This window comes from Microcaecilia unicolor, chromosome 9 (assembly GCF_901765095.1).
Source record: "Microcaecilia unicolor chromosome 9, aMicUni1.1, whole genome shotgun sequence".
NCBI lineage: Eukaryota > Metazoa > Chordata > Amphibia > Gymnophiona > Siphonopidae > Microcaecilia > Microcaecilia unicolor.
In genome coordinates this window covers 136,571,491-136,588,700 of record NC_044039.1, presented here as the reverse complement: position 1 = coordinate 136,588,700, position 17,210 = coordinate 136,571,491, and the positions used below count along the sequence as shown (strand labels likewise).

Genomic DNA, 17,210 nt, shown 5'->3' with positions numbered 1-17,210 from the left:
CACCCTCTCCAAAAGACATTACACGATGTGATACCCGCAAGTGAGCCTTCTCCGGAGTAGTCCCCACACTCTGGAATGCATTACCTGAAAGGCTCTGCTTAACACAAGACTACCTCTACTTCAGGAAGCAGGTGAAAGCTTGGCTCTTCAACCAAGCCTTTAATGGAAGAAGTAACCAGTGCTTTTTTTGTAGAAAAAAAGGTGCCGGTACTCATTATGGGCGGGGTCACCACATATGGCTCCACCCCTATGATAGCCACACCCACATTAACCACACCCCCTATACCAGCCATGGCGCATATAAACAGACGTCATTGAAAATATTACAGTACTATAGGAGAAAAAAATAACGTGATTTGCTAAGTAGTAGTAGTAGTATACCCAGTGCAAAATAAGACAGCCAATGTAAATTCTCAAATTGGACATATTACAAACACTAAAATGAAAATAAAATGATTTTTTTCTACCTTTGTTGTCTGGTGACTGTTTTTCTTTCCATATTGGTCCCAGTCTGTGATTCTCCTTTCCTTTGTTTTCGCTTAACTCTTCTGTGCCATTTTTTGTCTCCTTTTTCTTTGCTTTCTTCAATATTTTTCAGGCTCTCTCTCTGTCCAGATTTAATTCATTCTTACTATCCATTCTTTAATTTCCTTCATCTACCCGTGGCTTTTCATCTTTTCCTCACCCTTGTTCTCCCCATGCCCCTTCCTCTTATTCTCCAGTCTTTCTCTATTCCCCTTTTCCATCCAGCAGCTCTGCTTTCTCTCCCCATCCTTCCAGTGTCTCCCCTATTTCTTTCTGCATTCTTCCATCCAGCGTCTTCCCTCTTTCTCTCCCTATCCTTCCGTTTTCCCTCTCTCTCTCCCCATCCTTCCATCTGTTTTTCCCTCTCTCTCTCTCCCCATCCTTCCATCTGTTTTTCCCCCTCTCTCTCCCCATCCTTCCATCTGTTTTCCCTCTCTCTTCCCCCATCTTTCCATCTGTTTTTCCCTCTCTCCCCAATCCTTCCATCTGTGTTTTTCCCTCTCTCTCCCCATCCTTCCATCTGTTTTTCCCCTCTCCCCAATCCTTCCATCTGTTTTTCCCTCTCTCTCCCCATCCTTCCATCTGTTTTTCCCCTCTCCCCAATCCTTCCATCTGTTTTTCCCCTCTCCCCAATCCTTCCATCTGTTTTTCCCTCTCTCCCCAATCCTTCCCTCTGTTGTTTTCCCTCTTTCTCTCTCTCCCCAATCCTTCCCTCTGTTGTTTTCCCTCTTTCTCTCTCCAATCCTTCCATCTGTTTTCCCCTCTCTCCCCAATCCTTCCATCTGTTTTTCCCTCTCTCTCCCCATCCTTCCATCTGTTTTTCCCTCTCTCCCCATCCTTCCATCTGTTTTTCCCTCTCTCTCCCCAATCCTTCCCTCTGTTGTTTTCCCTCTTTCTCTCTCTCCCCAATCCTTCCCTCTGTTGTTTTCCCTCTTTCTCTCTCTCCCCAATCCTTCCATCTGTGTTTTTCCCTCTCTCTCCCCATCCTTCCATCTGTTTTTCCCCTCTCCCCAATCCTTCCATCTGTTTTTCCCTCTCTCTCCCCATCCTTCCATCTGTTTTCCCCTCTCTCTCCCCAATCCTTCCCTCTGTTGTTTTCCCTCTTTCTCTCTCTCCCCAATCCTTCCCTCTGTTGTTTTCCCTCTTTCTCTCTCTCCCCACCCTTCCATCTGTTTTCCCCTCTCTCCCCAATCCTTCCATCTGTTTTTCCCCTCTCTCCCCAATCCTTCCATCTGTTTTTCCCTCTCTCCCCATCCTTCCATCTGTTTTCCCTCTCTCTCCCCAATCCTTCCCTCTGTTGTTTTCCCTCTTTCTCTCTCTCCCCAATCCTTCCCTCTGTTGTTTTCCCTCTCTCTCTCTCCCCAATCCTTCCCTCTGTTGTTTTCCCTCTTTCTCTCTCTCCCCAATCCTTCCCTCTGTTGTTTTCCCTCTTTCTCTCTCTCCCCAATCCTTCCCTCTGTTGTTTTCCCTCTTTCTCTCTCTTCCCAATCCTTCCCTCTGTTATTTTCCCTCTTTCTCTCTCTCCCCAATCCTTCCCTCTGTTGGTTTCCCTCTCCCTGCCAAGTTTCCCGCGAACGGCGCGAAGTCGCGATGCACGCGGCACCAGCCCCTATTTCCGGCTGCTGCTGCTTCTCCTGTTGAGCAGCAGCGCCGCGGCCGCTACACAAAGAAAAAGAAGATAAAAAAAAAAAAAATTTGAAACCTGGCTGAAACGCGGCACCCCGGCACTGTAGACAGCCATTAGACATTGGCTGTTGCCCCACAGCCGCTCCTCCTCTTGCCTCTACGTCACTGCCCCTGGAGGAAGACCCCGGAGGAGCGCAGTGACGTAGAGTCAAAAGGAGGAGCGGCTGCGGGGCAACAGCCAATGCCTAATGGCTGTCTACAGTGCCGGGGTGCCGCGTTTCAGCCAGGTTTGAAGTTTTTTTTAAAATCTTTTTCTTTGTGTAGCAGCCGCTGCTGCTCAACAGAAGCAGCAGCGGCCGTAAATGGGGGCTGGCACTGCGTATGTCACGGGGCGGGGGGAGCAAAAAAAAAAGGTGCCAGTACGCCGTACCGTTGCGTACCGGCACAAAAAAAGCACTGGAAGTAACTAACTTGTTAGTCTCACTCACACACACAAGGATTGACTTGGGCTGCACATACTGCAGTGGGACATGTTTTTCCACTCCTACCCTAGCTGAGATAATATTTAACCATCTCTTGGACCTCACGTGCAACTTTCTTCAAATCAATCACCTTACTTCCTAATTCTTCCTACTTTCTTACTCATCTGTATGTTACAACTTTGCCTTACCCTTCACTACCAGTTATAATGTTCTAGTACATATTGTGTTGTCATTGCAAGTAGTATACCATGCCATACTTTGTATTGTTGTTCGAATATTTTTACTTCTCTAATTGCCTACTACTCATGTTTGATCTATTCTTACTATGCACCACCTTGAGTGAATTCCTTCAAAAAGGCGGTAAATAAATCCTAATAAATAAATAAATACGGAAAGAAGTATAGATGGAGAAAAGAAGAGGTCCCAGGACAGATCCCTGAGGTACACCAACTGATAGTGGGATAGAAGTGGAGGAGGATCCACCAGAGCATACACCAAGCAAACTTGGGTTCAATGTGGCTTATGTTTGAAAATACAGTGAGACAGAATGATAGAATTCAGTAACATCATGGGAGCAAGTAGATGGATATATCTGAAACATGTAACAAAGTTGAGATTAGCATATATGCCCAAGTGGGCATATATGCTAATGATACTGCATGTTCAGAAATCATAGCCCCATATGTGTAGACAGTTATTGAAACATTATCACATACACACACACCAGAACAGGCATTCATACACACATTGTAAAAAGTAAACAACAACTTCTAAAGAGTACATCCAAAACTTAGTTCTTATTTTCTCATTTCCATCTTCCAAAATTCTAGACAGCAGATATACAGATCAGTAGGACCCAAAGCAGTCCAAAACAAGTAAAGTTAGAAACAATACAGTTTATACCTAATTGTTCAATCACCCTTAGTATTCATCTTTTGGTTTAAAAAGCAGTGTAAGGTCTGGATAAATGAATTAAAACAAAGTTGAAATCAAATGTCCATAATATGTGATACTTGGTAGCAACAATGAAACAGTGATGGATTATTCACATAGCAAGTAGCTTGAGCCAACAGATTTTTTTTCCACTGAACATAATTAACTTTTTATAAACTTGACAGCTAATAGTGTGCTGAACTGGGCAATGTTGGCACATTTAGACTGCCTCTGGGTAGCACATCTGCAGGTAGGAAGCCCTTCCCTCATTATTCAATACCTCTTTGTGAAATAGTAGTAATAAAAAAAACCCAAGTGCATTTTTATAATATACCACTGAATTCCACAAAACAAAAGGAGCAAGCTCTCATATAACATCTTTTTCTTTTGATGTACGCACAGAAAAAAAAAGATGTCAAGTACTCCCAGGTTTCAACCTAATGAATGTTTTTAAAATTGTACCTATAAATAGTAAGTCTGATTGCTGAGCACCTGATTCTCATAACATAAATTCTGTTTTGGTGGCTTTTTACTAGGTGAAAACATCTCTGCATTAATACAGGGAGTCCCTATAACCAACCCATCCAAATGACACAACGATTATGATTTATAGGCAATAATTGGTCGTTAATGCCAAACAGCAGTTAATTATTAAATTATATGCACAACTGATACTATTCTATAATTTGCGCACACAACTATGCGCTCTAAGTATAAAGATGTGTGCGTGCAAGTTTATAGAATTAGGGGCAATGGACTAAATTCAGTAAATGGCCCGCAACTTTGGAGTGCTGAGCGCTGTTCTGTAAATGGTGCTCTGAGTTGGGTGTCGTTTATAGAATGGCACATAGCACCGGGATCCATGCTCATCTTTTAGGTGCAAGGATTTATACCAGCTGAGACCTGAATTCCCGAATACTGTGTTCATCTTTAGGGCCCCTTTTACCAAGCTGTGGCAAAAGGGGCCGGCGCTGGCATCGGCGCGTGTTTTACACGCGCTCCAAGGCCCCCTTTTACCGCAGCTGGTAAAAGGGAAGTCTCGCTTTCCGACAGGAAATGGCCAGGCTGCAAGTCATGGCCATTTCGTGGAGGAGCCCTTACTGCCACCCATTGAGGTGGTGATAAGGGCTCCCACGTTAACCCGGTGGTAACCAGGCAGCTTGTGGCACTGCCCAATTACCACCGGGTACACTCCGGTGCTATAAAAATAAATAAATTTTTGTAGCGCCAGAAATGACGGCACGCTAGGGGTGGGAACTACCGCCAGACTGCTGCGGTAGCCCGGCAGTACTTCCTGTATTGTGAGCGGTAAGCCCATGTTGGGCTTACTGCCACTTAGTAAAAGGCACCCTTAGTGAATACCCCTGACCTGCCCATGCCCCTCCCATGACCATCCCCCCTTTTCACTTGCACACTAAAAGTTTTATGCAAATGTCTTTATTGAATAGCGCTTGGCAAGATGTGCGCGCAAATCCAAAATGCTGCCAGTTAGCACCAATAATTGATTGATAGCACCCAATTATTGGTAAGCTCGTTACTCAATTAAATTACTCATGCAAATTGCGGTGCACCCTAATTTGCACGTTAGTTTTAAATGACATTTATAGAATGTTTCAGGAGTAATTGAAAAGACTTCAGTTACCTCATTTGAAAATATAAGAAAACATTTCCATTATATGACAAGGTGAAATATTTTCTCTGAAAGAGGAAGATGACCCAGCTGGACCTGTTCAAAGCAGCTGTAAGGATTGGCAGACTCTCTGATGCAGCTGGGGTTGAAGGCAGTGGCATTGGGCACTGGACAGCAGGGCTGTACTTGCCAGCTAATGACACAGAAACAATCAACCTCCTGCTTCTGGACAAGTTTCTACAGCCAAGAGGTGGGAGGGTGTCCTTAGCATGGAGGAAGGTGATAATCACAGTTAGAAGAGTGGAGGAAGGGAAAAAATTGGCAGACTGGGCCAGTCCGCTGACATTATTCTACAATGAATGTAGAAAACAGAAAAGCACAATAAAATCTCACAGAAAATAAAAAAACGTTTTATAAAAGGAGCAATTATTGAATGCTACACATTGAAAACACTCCTTTTCATTTCTTAATTGTTCGGGGACACACAAATGATATGCCTACTGCTGCTTATCTTTTCTGTTGTACTACTAGATGTCTGCAGTGCCGTGCAGTACACATGAGACAAAAATGACAAAAAAAGTTGGTGGTAGATTAGAGACTAACTGTTACTCTATAAGGTAATCTAGTCAAGACACAGACAAGATATGGTGCAGCAACGTGGAAAGTACAGAGTGGCCTAACGTGGCAAAAAAAGCCTAATGTGGGATACGCTAATGCATTTTGTGTTAATTTTGGGATATGTGTGTACTAACCGTGCACTAATTATATTGTTTTGCATTTTTTTGGAAGGGGTGTGTCGAGGCAGAGAGTAGGCACTCCCTCTCTAATCAGTTAGTGCATGTACATTACCCTGTGCTACTGGTTAGTGCACAGTTAACATGGGAGCCCTTTCCGTCTCCTTAGTAAGTGGTGGTAAGTGCTCCTATAGTAATTTTTTAATATGGTTTCATACTAATGGTGCCATTAGTGCATAGCTATAAATGAAATAAATAGAACGTAGGGTTTTTTACAGCCACGATAAAAATGGCCTTAGCGCACAGGAAAGACCCCGCATAAAGGCATGCTAAGGTCAATTCTTGTCGCAGCTTAATACAAGGACCCCAGAGTTAGGAGTTGGCAATGGAGAAGAGCCACTTGCCCATTAAATGAAGTCAATAACAGGTTTGGGAGGGGACTAAAAGAGGAGAGGTATTGAGCACTTGCAGTTGAAGGTGCTTGTAGGTGAGTAGATGAAGCTTGAATTCTCCGAGGCCAAGCAGGCCGCACTATTCTCACATGTGGTGACGTCATCCGATGGGACCCGGTATGGATGCTGACAAGTGAGTAGATGTTAGTAGAAATTTCTAGCGGCATCCCACCGTGCATGTGCAGGTGTCTTCCTGCCTAATGTGTCAGCGCAGGTCTTCATTTTTCTGTGGAACAGGGAAGACATTTTATTGTTCATCATGAATATGACCTGTTCTATATTCGGAGGTCAGGGGAACAAAGATTCTGGTATACATTGGAGAGTGGAGTAGGGAGTACTAATGGCATTGGTTTATTTATGAAAATGTATGATTTATGGTGAGAGGAATAGAGATGCTGATGCAAACTAGAGAACACAACAAATTATTGAACCACTGACTGCAGGTGGCTATATTTATTTAAAAGCTGAATTGGCCACATCCTCGAAAAAAAAAACCAAGTATAACACGCAGTCTTTTGGTGGTTTTTCCAATCATTTTTCCTAATTTCTAACTCAGAGTTTGCATTCTCCCCTCAGTGCAGCATACCACTGAACATAATTCAGAAGGCAGTTTTCACACTACCCCACATAGTTGCAAGGCTGCTGATGCTTTTTCTTGCAGTCTGTGCGCCTGTGTTGAAAGTGAAAGTACATGTGCATGCCTTCACTTTAGAAATTGCTTAAGAGGCAGAAGTGCCCCCAGATATTTGTATTTACTTTTTCAGTGTGTACCTCTCTTCTGACTAAACTAATATGTGTATTTACCAAAAAACAAAATACTTTTGTTGTTGCAGTTTCCACCCCAGCCCTGCTCCTGGAAATTCCTCCAGTGAATGCAGATAAAGGTGGGCTGTGGGAAAATGTACTTCTCTCTAGATAGATGGCCAGTTTTCAAAGAGCTCATTTTCAAATTGTCCTCTTAAGGACCATTACAAAATACAAAAAAAAAATAAACAGAATGTTAAGAGGTTTATTTTCAAAGCACATATACTTACAACATTAAGTAAGTCACTATGAGGAGCATTTTCAATATGACGTCTTAAGTTGGAATTTGGACATTTTGCGCTAAACGTCCCAAATCTGAATAGCAAATGTAACCATTTTTGAAAAAAGAAAAATGTCTTTTTTTTTTTTTTCAAAAATACCATTTCAAACAAGGTTTTGTGCTTTGTGTGTTTATCTTTTTAGGTAATTCTCGAAAAGAAAACCCCACACAAGTTAAAAGCGCACAAAATCAAACTATTGAGATGTAGGAGGGGCCAACTTTTTTGGCAGACTGGTCCCATAGACATCCCAGGAGAGCAATGGGGTACCCTAAGGGGCACTGCTGTGGACTTTATATAAATGCTACCAGGTACACATCTCACCGTTGCTCCCTTATCTTGCCTGCTGAGCCCTCCAAAACTCACTACCCCCAACTGTACACCACTACAATAGCCCTTTTGAGTGAAGAGTGCATCTATATGTGGGTACAGTGGGTTTTAGTGAGTTTTGTAGGGCTCACCGTTTCCACCACAAGTGTAACAGGGAGATATGGGCCTGGGTCCACCTGTCTACAATGTACTGCACCCACCACTAGCCTTTTTCAGGGACCTGCATGCTGCTCTAATGGAACTGGCTATAACATCTGAGGCTATCATAGAGGCTGGTGAGTACTATTTTTATTCACATTGTTTGGGAGGGGGGGAGGGGGTCAGTGACCACTGGGGGAGAAGGAGGGGTTCATCCCTGAATCCTTCCAGTCATCATCTGGTCATTTAGGTCACCTTTTTGTGTCTTATTCATTAGAAAACAGGTGTAGACCAAAATGTTGATGTTTTAGCCCTAGACATTTTGGTTTTGTTCCATTCTGGCTGCAAAACGTCCAAGTGATAGGCACGCCCTAATCCCACCTTTGAAACGCCCGATGCGCTCCCTTGTGATCAGGATGCACTGCAGACAAATTGCATAGTTAAACATCTGCAAAATAGGTTTTGAAAATATGATTTGGGCATTTTGAGAAGAAATTAATCCAAATGCTTCTTTAAGACACTTTTTGGACATTTTTCTCTTTTGAAAATGAGCCCCTATGTAACTTTTATGTCTATGTGCTTTGAAAATGAGCACCTATTAATATGCTAAAGTAAAACTTCCTGTTCCTACCACTCTGTTGAATTACAGTGCTGGCAGTGAAAAGCTGTTTATATTTTCTATTATGTGCTTTAATGATGCAGGATGTCAGTAAGAGAGAGAGAGACAGAAAAAAAAGAAAGAGTATGGAAACTTCTCTGAATTGGACAGGTAGTAATTCTGAGAACTAGGAGCTGAGAAAACCCCTATTTTTTGTGAGTTACACATGAGGAGACTAATTCTATTAGTACAAAACAGAAGATCAAAACCCTACGCCAAAAAGTAATCCACAAGTACAAAACAGGAATAAGGTTTTGATCTCCTGCTTTGTACTTGTGTCAGGTCCTTGAGCTTCATTGTCCTGGTGGAAAGTCACTTTGAATTCTTAAATTTCGAATGTGTGATTTGTTTCTGTAATACAGACTTAGGGCCTGATAGACTGTGGGAGATAGCCGGACTGCCTCCCACGGTCATCGTTGAGTCCAGTTATTCAATGCCAGGCCATTTCCGGTGACCTGCATTGAATATCTGGTTTATCTTTGGCTGCTTAGAACGTAGCTGGCCAAGTTGATATTCAGCACTGGTCAGCTAAGTTCATAGCAGCCAAAGATATCCCTGCTATGGGCACGGCCAGATTTGGCCGCAAAACTTAGTTGGCAATGCGCTAAAAATTGGCAGATAGCTGGTTATATTGCACGATATAACCGGCTATCTGCTAAGTGCTAACAGGCAATATTCAGCAGCCTATAGCTGGCTATCTCCCACTGAATATCGCTGGATAGCCAGCTAAGTACCATTTAACTGGCCAGGTGCCGTTTCTGGATGGTTAAATGGTTTTGAATATCAGCCGGTTTGTGTACTCCACCTTTGGTCCTTCAGTTTGTGGAAACCGATAGGTCCATCCCTACTCCGAAGAACTTGGGAGGCTAATTCTATAACATGGTGCCCATGATAGATGCGGGTTATGGTACTTATTTTTTTTTATTACAATTATATACTTTACATTCAAAGAATAAACCTATGACTGATAACGGAAAAATCAGTATTATGCCATGTCAAGAAAAAAAATTTAAAACTCTATTAAGAGTAAAATAAGAAATTACACCCACAACTTAGACCACTATATTTTGGTTCAAGATACTAGAAAATAAAGTTAAAGAAAAAATAAACTATGTATTTTAGACAAACATTAAGGATAACACTCACAGCCAGTCACTAAGCATTCCAATCAAGCAGGACGATCCAAAACTTGAGTTCCAGCCTCTTCCATGGCAAACACAAATTTTTGCAATTTTTTTGGGATCAAAGAAAACATAATTAATATTTTCTAGAGACACCAAACATCTACAGGAAAATTTAAAACAAATGAAGCCCCCAAATCCAGAACTCTAGGCCTCAAAGCCAAGATTTCCCATCTTCTTTTCTGTCTCTAGAACATATCAAGTGAAATCAAATTCAAACATATCATCGCCATGGAAAGTAGACTGCGGAGTACCTCAAGGATCACCACTATCACCGATCCTCTTCAACCTAATGATGACCCCACTAGCCAAGTCTTTATCCGACCAAGGTCTTAACCCTTTCATCTATGCGGACAACGTCACAATATACATTCCTTACAAACACAATCCGTCAGAAATAACCAACAAAATTAATCTCGGCTTGAACATCATGGACTCATGGGCAAATGCATTTCAACTAAAACTCAACACAGAAAAAAACACACTGCCTCATCCTCTCATCCCAATACAACGTGAACAACCCCATAAATATAAATACCCCAGACTATACCCTCCCCATCTCAGACAGCTTGAAACTCCTCGGCGTTACAATCGACTGCAACTTAACACTAGAGAGCCACGTGAAATCCACAACTAAGAAAATGTTCCATTCAATGTGGAAACTCAAACGCGTGAAACCATTCTTCCCAAGGGAAACATTCCGGAACCTGATACAATCAGTGGTACTAAGCCACCTAGATTACTGCAATGGAATTTATGCGGGATGCAAAGAACAACTCATAAAAAAACTTCAGACCGCTCAAAACACGGCAGCCAGACATATATTTGGAAAAATGTGATTCGATAGCGCCAAGCCCCTCTGTGAAAAATTGCACTGGCTCCCAATCAAAGAACGTATTGCTTTCAAAATCTGCACTCTGGTTCATAAGATTATCTACGGCGAGGCCCCAGGATACATGACAGACCTCATCGACCTACCAATCAGAAATACAACTGGATCAACACGAACATATCTAAACCTCCACTACCCAAGCTGCAAAGGACTCAAATACAAATCAGCGTATGCATCCAGCTTTTCCTACATAAGCACACAACTATGGAATGCACTACCAAAAGCAGTGAAAACAACGTATAACCACCTAAACTTCCGGAAATCACTAAAAACTTACCTGTTCAAATAGGCATACCCTACCGACCCTACTTAAATACCTGAACCCAGCAATACTACCAAACCAAAGAACATAATGGCCATAACGTACTCTTCCTCTATACGATTCCCTAATATGTTTGTTCCACATGAAGCCCTATTCTACCATAACATCACTGTGTAACTGTTTATACCGGAATTGGTGAACGCCTTTACGGTACTATACATTGAGCCTGCAAATAGGTGGGAAAATGTGGGCTACAAATGTAACAAATAAATAAATAAATCAGAAATGCGTGCACTGTAGAACCCAAAAATGTTGCTTTCATATTTATTTATTTAGACTTACCACATCACCTTTGCTAGTGTATAGTTCAAAGTGGTATACAAATTTAAAAATGAAACATAACACACAAGACAAAGAAACTACATGTTTAAATAGGAAAGGAAAGAAGAAAAGAGAGTGGGCTGAATAGAAAAACCAATTAAAAAAAATAGACCATTACACACCTTGAAACACCTTGAAACACTTAATTCAAGTTATGGAAAAGACTTGTTGAAAAAGACAGGATTTAAGTAGGGATTTGAATATCTTTTGGGAAGATTCTGCACGGATAGTGGGGGACAGAGAGTTCCAAACGGCTAGTGCAATAAAGTAAAATACACGATGGCATGTAGATTCTAGAACAGCTTGTTTCAGGTTAGGGAGGAAGAGATGATCGTCATTAAGCAAACGAAGGGAGCAGGAAGGACAGTAGGGGATAGTGAGCGATGAGAGGTAGAGGAGGATGCCGATGCAAAGGGCTTGAAAGCTAAGCATAAGAACCTTGAAAATAATCCATTGTTCTATGGAGGCTAAAGTGGGTGTAATCACTTCCTGCGCCTGAACACAAAAATGCTCCAGCGTTGCCTTTGAGGTAAGACCTCCTCCGGAGATAAGGGGGACTCCCTAGGTTTTAGCCTTCTGTTTCCCCATGCACCAGGGGGAAAACTCCCAAGAGACAGGCAAAACATCCAGAGCAGGAGGAGATCAAGCAGAAATGTCTGCCTCTGATGCCGTCTTGGTCCTCTGAAGAATCTTATGTTGTTGTTTTAACTTTAGTTTATTGAAATTTAATATACCATCTTTACAATCTACAAGGCAGTTTACAATAAAATAATAATATAATAACATAACTGGAAAGGAACTACAACTAATAAGAAAAGAGAATGATAGAAAAGGAAGAAGCTAAAGAGGAGTGAAGGAACAGATGTGGAGATCCAATTGTACTGGGTGCCTACTTTATAGAATACTAGTACAAATTCCTGAAAATTCACATACATTTGTAAATGATAGACTGAACCCATGCTCCACCCAAACTCTGCCCATGCACATGTCCACCAGCCAATTACATACCATCAAATCAGGGTATGTCCTTTTTTGCTAGGTGCTTTCCTGTTGCCTAAAGCTAGGCAGCTCCTTATGGAATTACCCCATAAAGGGTAATTTCATGAGATCATGCCTAGTTGTAGATGTGAATATTGCACATAAATGTAAGTACTATAGTCATTTGTGGGTGGACATGTGAGTAGTGACCTCTTATAAATACCAACCAACGTAAAAATATGTGCGTTGTTTGTATGGTGCATACTTTCACTCTGGGTGTACGTATGGGTGAAGTTTGGGCAGAGTGTGGGCGGTGCGAGCAGTTAGAATATTATGGTTTATGCATGTTCGTACAAAATGTAGGTGTGTTCTTTTATACCAGCTAAAAGGTCACACCCTAAATGAGGCATAATTGTGGCCACTTCTGCTAGTATTTTATAAAAAATGTAGACTCATAAAATAGGCTTGAAATAGGTGCATTGATACTGCCTTAAACTAGTCACCTGGATATAAAATTACCAATGACGCAGCCAGAAAGCAATTTCTAGGGGGCCTAATGGGTGGAATGGGCCGCATGAGGTATTTTTTTCTCTGCTCCCTTAGCCCTGGTCCTCCCGCAAAACATTACTTTGGCTTGATCAGCTCAAGACATTATCAGCTGGCTGAACTCCTGGGCCATAAGAACACTGCAGCAGTGCTCTCAGCCATCAGTACCCATATCTCGTGCATGCTCGCTTCTTGCACATGAGCATTGGCAGCTAGGAGCTCTGCAGCTGGCTGTTGTGGTGTTCTAACTGCCCAGTGGTTCAGCAGGCTGAGAATGCCTTCGGTTTGGGGATCCCTGCCTGTTACACCAATGGTGTGTGCCGCTGCTGGGAGGGCCTGAGCCAAAAGTGGATGGGCCCAGGCTCTCCCAGGCCTACATGTTGCTAAGCCCATGAAAATTACTCTCTAAAGGAGTAATTTTATAAGGTACCTTCCAGTTTTATATAGAAAGAATTCGTGTACATGCTAGTATTTTATTTATTTGCATTCATAAGTGGCCACTTACACTTGCAAATGACCTCTGATAAAATACTGATTAGCGTAAAGTATGCCATAATTTCATGGCATGTACTTTTACAGTGATATATACGGGGTTGAATTTGTGCAAAGTGCGGATCAAATCTGCACTTATGTGTATAGTTGATAAAATCCCTTTATTTAGGTGTGTACTTGTGGAAAGTGTATGCAAACATTTATATCAGCATGTCAGCTGGGTAAGTGCTGGTGCCAACATACATACATATATACAGTGGGGGAAATAAGTATTTGATCCCTTGCTGATTTTGTAAGTTTGCCCACTGACAAAGACATGAGCAGCCCATAATTGAAGGGTAGGTTATTGGTAACAGTGAGAGATAGCACATCACAAATTAAATCCGGAAAATCACATTGTGGAAAGTATATGAATTTATTTGCATTCTGCAGAGGGAAATAAGTATTTGATCCCCCACCAACCAGTAAGAGATCTGGCCCCTACAGACCAGGTAGATGCTCCAAATCAACTCGTTACCTGCATGACAGACAGCTGTCGGCAATGGTCACCTGTATGAAAGACACCTGTCCACAGACTCGGTGAATCAGTCAGACTCTAACCTCTACAAAATGGCCAAGAGCAAGGAGCTGTCTAAGGATGTCAGGGACAAGATCATACACCTGCACAAGGCTGGAATGGGCTACAAAACCATCAGTAAGACGCTGGGCGAGAAGGAGACAACTGTTGGTGCCATAGTAAGAAAATGGAAGAAGTACAAAATGACTGTCAATCGACAAAGATCTGGGGCTCCACGCAAATCTCACCTCGTGGGGTATCCTTGATCATGAGGAAGGTTAGAAATCAGCCTACAACTACAAGGGGGGAACTTGTCAATGATCTCAAGGCAGCTGGGACCACTGTCACCACGAAAACCATTGGTAACACATTACGACATAACGGATTGCAATCCTGCAGTGCCCGCAAGGTCCCCCTGCTCCGGAAGGCACATGTGACGGCCCGTCTGAAGTTTGCCAGTGAACACCTGGATGATGCCGAGAGTGATTGGGAGAAGGTGCTGTGGTCAGATGAGACAAAAATTGAGCTCTTTGGCATGAACTCAACTCGCCGTGTTTGGAGGAAGAGAAATGCTGCCTATGACCCAAAGAACACCGTCCCCACTGTCAAGCATGGAGGTGGAAATGTTATGTTTTGGGGGTGTTTCTCTGCTAAGGGCACAGGACTACTTCACCGCATCAATGGGAGAATGGATGGGGCCATGTACCATACAATTCTGAGTGACAACCTCCTTCCCTCCGCCAGGGCCTTAAAAATGGGTCGTGGCTGGGTCTTCCAGCACGACAATGACCCAAAACATACAGCCAAGGCAACAAAGGAGTGGCTCAGGAAGAAGCACATTAGGGTCATGGAGTGGCCTAGCCAGTCACCAGACCTTAATCCCATTGAAAACTTATGGAGGGAGCTGAAGCTGTGAGTTGCCAAGCGACAGCCCAGAACTCTTAATGATTTAGAGATGATCTGCAAAGAGGAGTGGACCAAAATTCCTCCTGACATGTGTGCAAACCTCATCATCAACTACAGAAGACGTCTGACCGCTGTGCTTGCCAACAAGGGTTTTGCCACCAAGTATTAGGTCTTGTTTGCCAGAGGGATTAAATACTTATTTCCCTCTGCAGAATGCAAATAAGTTCATATACTTTCCACAATGTGATTTTCCGGATTTAATTTGTGATGTGCTATCTCTCACTGTTACCAATAACCTACCCTTCAATTATGGGCTGCTCATGTCTTTGTCAGTGGGCAAACTTACAAAATCAGCAAGGGATCAAATACTTATTTCCCCCACTGTATATATATATATATATATTTTTTTTTTTCTTTCATGCCTACGCTAATTTTTCATAAAGTCAAATAAGTGACTGCTTTATAAAATAGGCGTCTGAAAATGCGTATTACCTAGGTAATTCATATCTATTTTGTATGTTTCCAAGGATTAGCTCCTGGCCAGCTGTACACATACCCAGCTAGATGTTGGCGGAAGAAACGGCGTCTACACCCCCTTGAAGATTCCAGGCTGAGAATGCTTGATATCAAACCAGGTATAGTAGAAAAATGCCATGGTGGATTGTCTAGATGTAAGTTAAAATCTCCAAGCACAACTGGGTTCTGAGAATGCAGAACTATTGTTAGTAATATGTAATTTATCTTTAAAATCAAGTATGGTACTGGAAGATTGGAGGGTGGACAATGTAATGCTGAGTTTTAAAAAAGGTTCCAGAGGAGATCTGGGAAATTATAGACCGGTGAACCTGACGTCAGTGCCAGGCAAAATGGTAGAGACTGTTATAAAGAACAAAATTACAGAGCATATTCAAAAGCATGGATTAATGAGACAAAGCCAACATGGATTTAGTGAAGGGAAATCGTGCCTCACCAATCTATTACATTTCTTTGAAGGGGTGAACAAACATGTGGATAAAGGTGAGCCAGTTGATGTAGTGTATGTGGATATTCAAAAGGCGTTTGACAAAGTACCTCATGAAAGACTCCAGAGGAAATTGGAGAGTCATGGGATAGGAGGTAGTGTCCTATTGTGGATTAAAAACTGGTTAAAAGATAGACGACAGAGAGTAGGGTTAAATGGTCTGTATTCTCAGTGGAGAAGGGTAGTTAGTGGGGTTCCCCAGGAGTCTGTGCTAGGACCGCTGCTTTTTAACATATTTATAAATGACCTAGAGATGGGAGTAACTAGTGAGGTAATTAAATTTGCTGATGACATAAAGTTATTCAAAGTTGTTAAATCGCAAGAGGATTGTGAAAAATTACAAGAGGACCTTGGGAGACTGGGCGTCTAAATGGCAGATGATGTTTAATGTGAGTAAGTGCAAAGTGATTTGGGAAAGTGGAACCCGAATTATAGCTATGTAATGCAAGGTTCCACGTTAGGAGTCACCGACCAAGAAACGGATCTAGGTGTTGTTATTGATGGTACGTTGAAACCTTCTGCTCAGTGTGCTGTGGCAGCTATGAAAGCAAATAGAATGTTAGTTATTATTTGGAAAGGAATGGAAAACAAAAATGAAGACTTTATAATGCCTTTGCAATGCTCCATGATGTGACCGCACCTCGAATATTGTGCTCAATTCTGATCGCCACATCTCAAAAATGATATAGTGGAATTAGAAAAGATGCAGAGAAGGGCGACAAAAATGATAAAGGGGATGGGACGACTTCCCTATGAGGAAAGGCTAAAGTGGCTAGGGCTCTTCAGCTTGGAGAAAAGACTGCTGAGGGGAGATATGATAGAGGTTTATAAAATAGTGAGTGGAGTGGAAAGGGTAGACGTGAAGCATCTGTTTACTCTATCCAAAAATACTAGGACTAGGGGGCATTCAATGAAGCTACAAAGTAGCAAATTTAAAACGAATCGGAGGCAATTTTTCTTCACTCATCGTTGCCAGAGAATGTGGTAAAGGTGGTTAGCTTAGTGGAGTTTAAAAGGTTTGGACGGCTTCCTAAAGGAAAAGTCCATAGACCATTATTAAAATGGACTTGGGGAAAACCCACTGCTTATTTCTGGGATAAGCAGCATAAAATGTTTTGTACTATTTTGGGATCTTGCCAGGTATTTGTGACCTGGATTGGCCACTGTTGGAAATAGGATGATGGCCTTGATGGACCTTTGGTCTGTCCCAGTATGGCAATACTTATGTACTTATGTAATAGTTGGAAAATGGTAAGAGGTGGGGGGGGGGGGGGGGTTGGAGATGAGTAGAAAGTTCTAGTCTAGTTGGAAAGGTGGCAGCTCAAAGGGGGGGGGGGGTGTAATTGGAACAGCTTGGCGAATGGGTAAGGTGCAGTGATATAAGACAGCAATAAGCCTCTATTTC

General features: G+C 42.3%; 1 protein-coding gene across 4 annotated transcripts in view; it reads left to right on the top strand.

The window, feature by feature from the left end:
* DPF3 (double PHD fingers 3) overlaps positions 1-17,210 on the top strand; it is a 433,848-nt gene that overhangs the window by 238,561 nt on the left and 178,077 nt on the right. For all 4 annotated transcript variants that reach the window (XM_030214247.1, XM_030214248.1, XM_030214251.1 and 1 more), the window contains one exon: positions 15,312-15,419. In XM_030214247.1, coding sequence (XP_030070107.1) covers positions 15,312-15,419 — 108 coding nt within the window. The remainder of the gene's footprint in view (positions 1-15,311; positions 15,420-17,210) is intronic.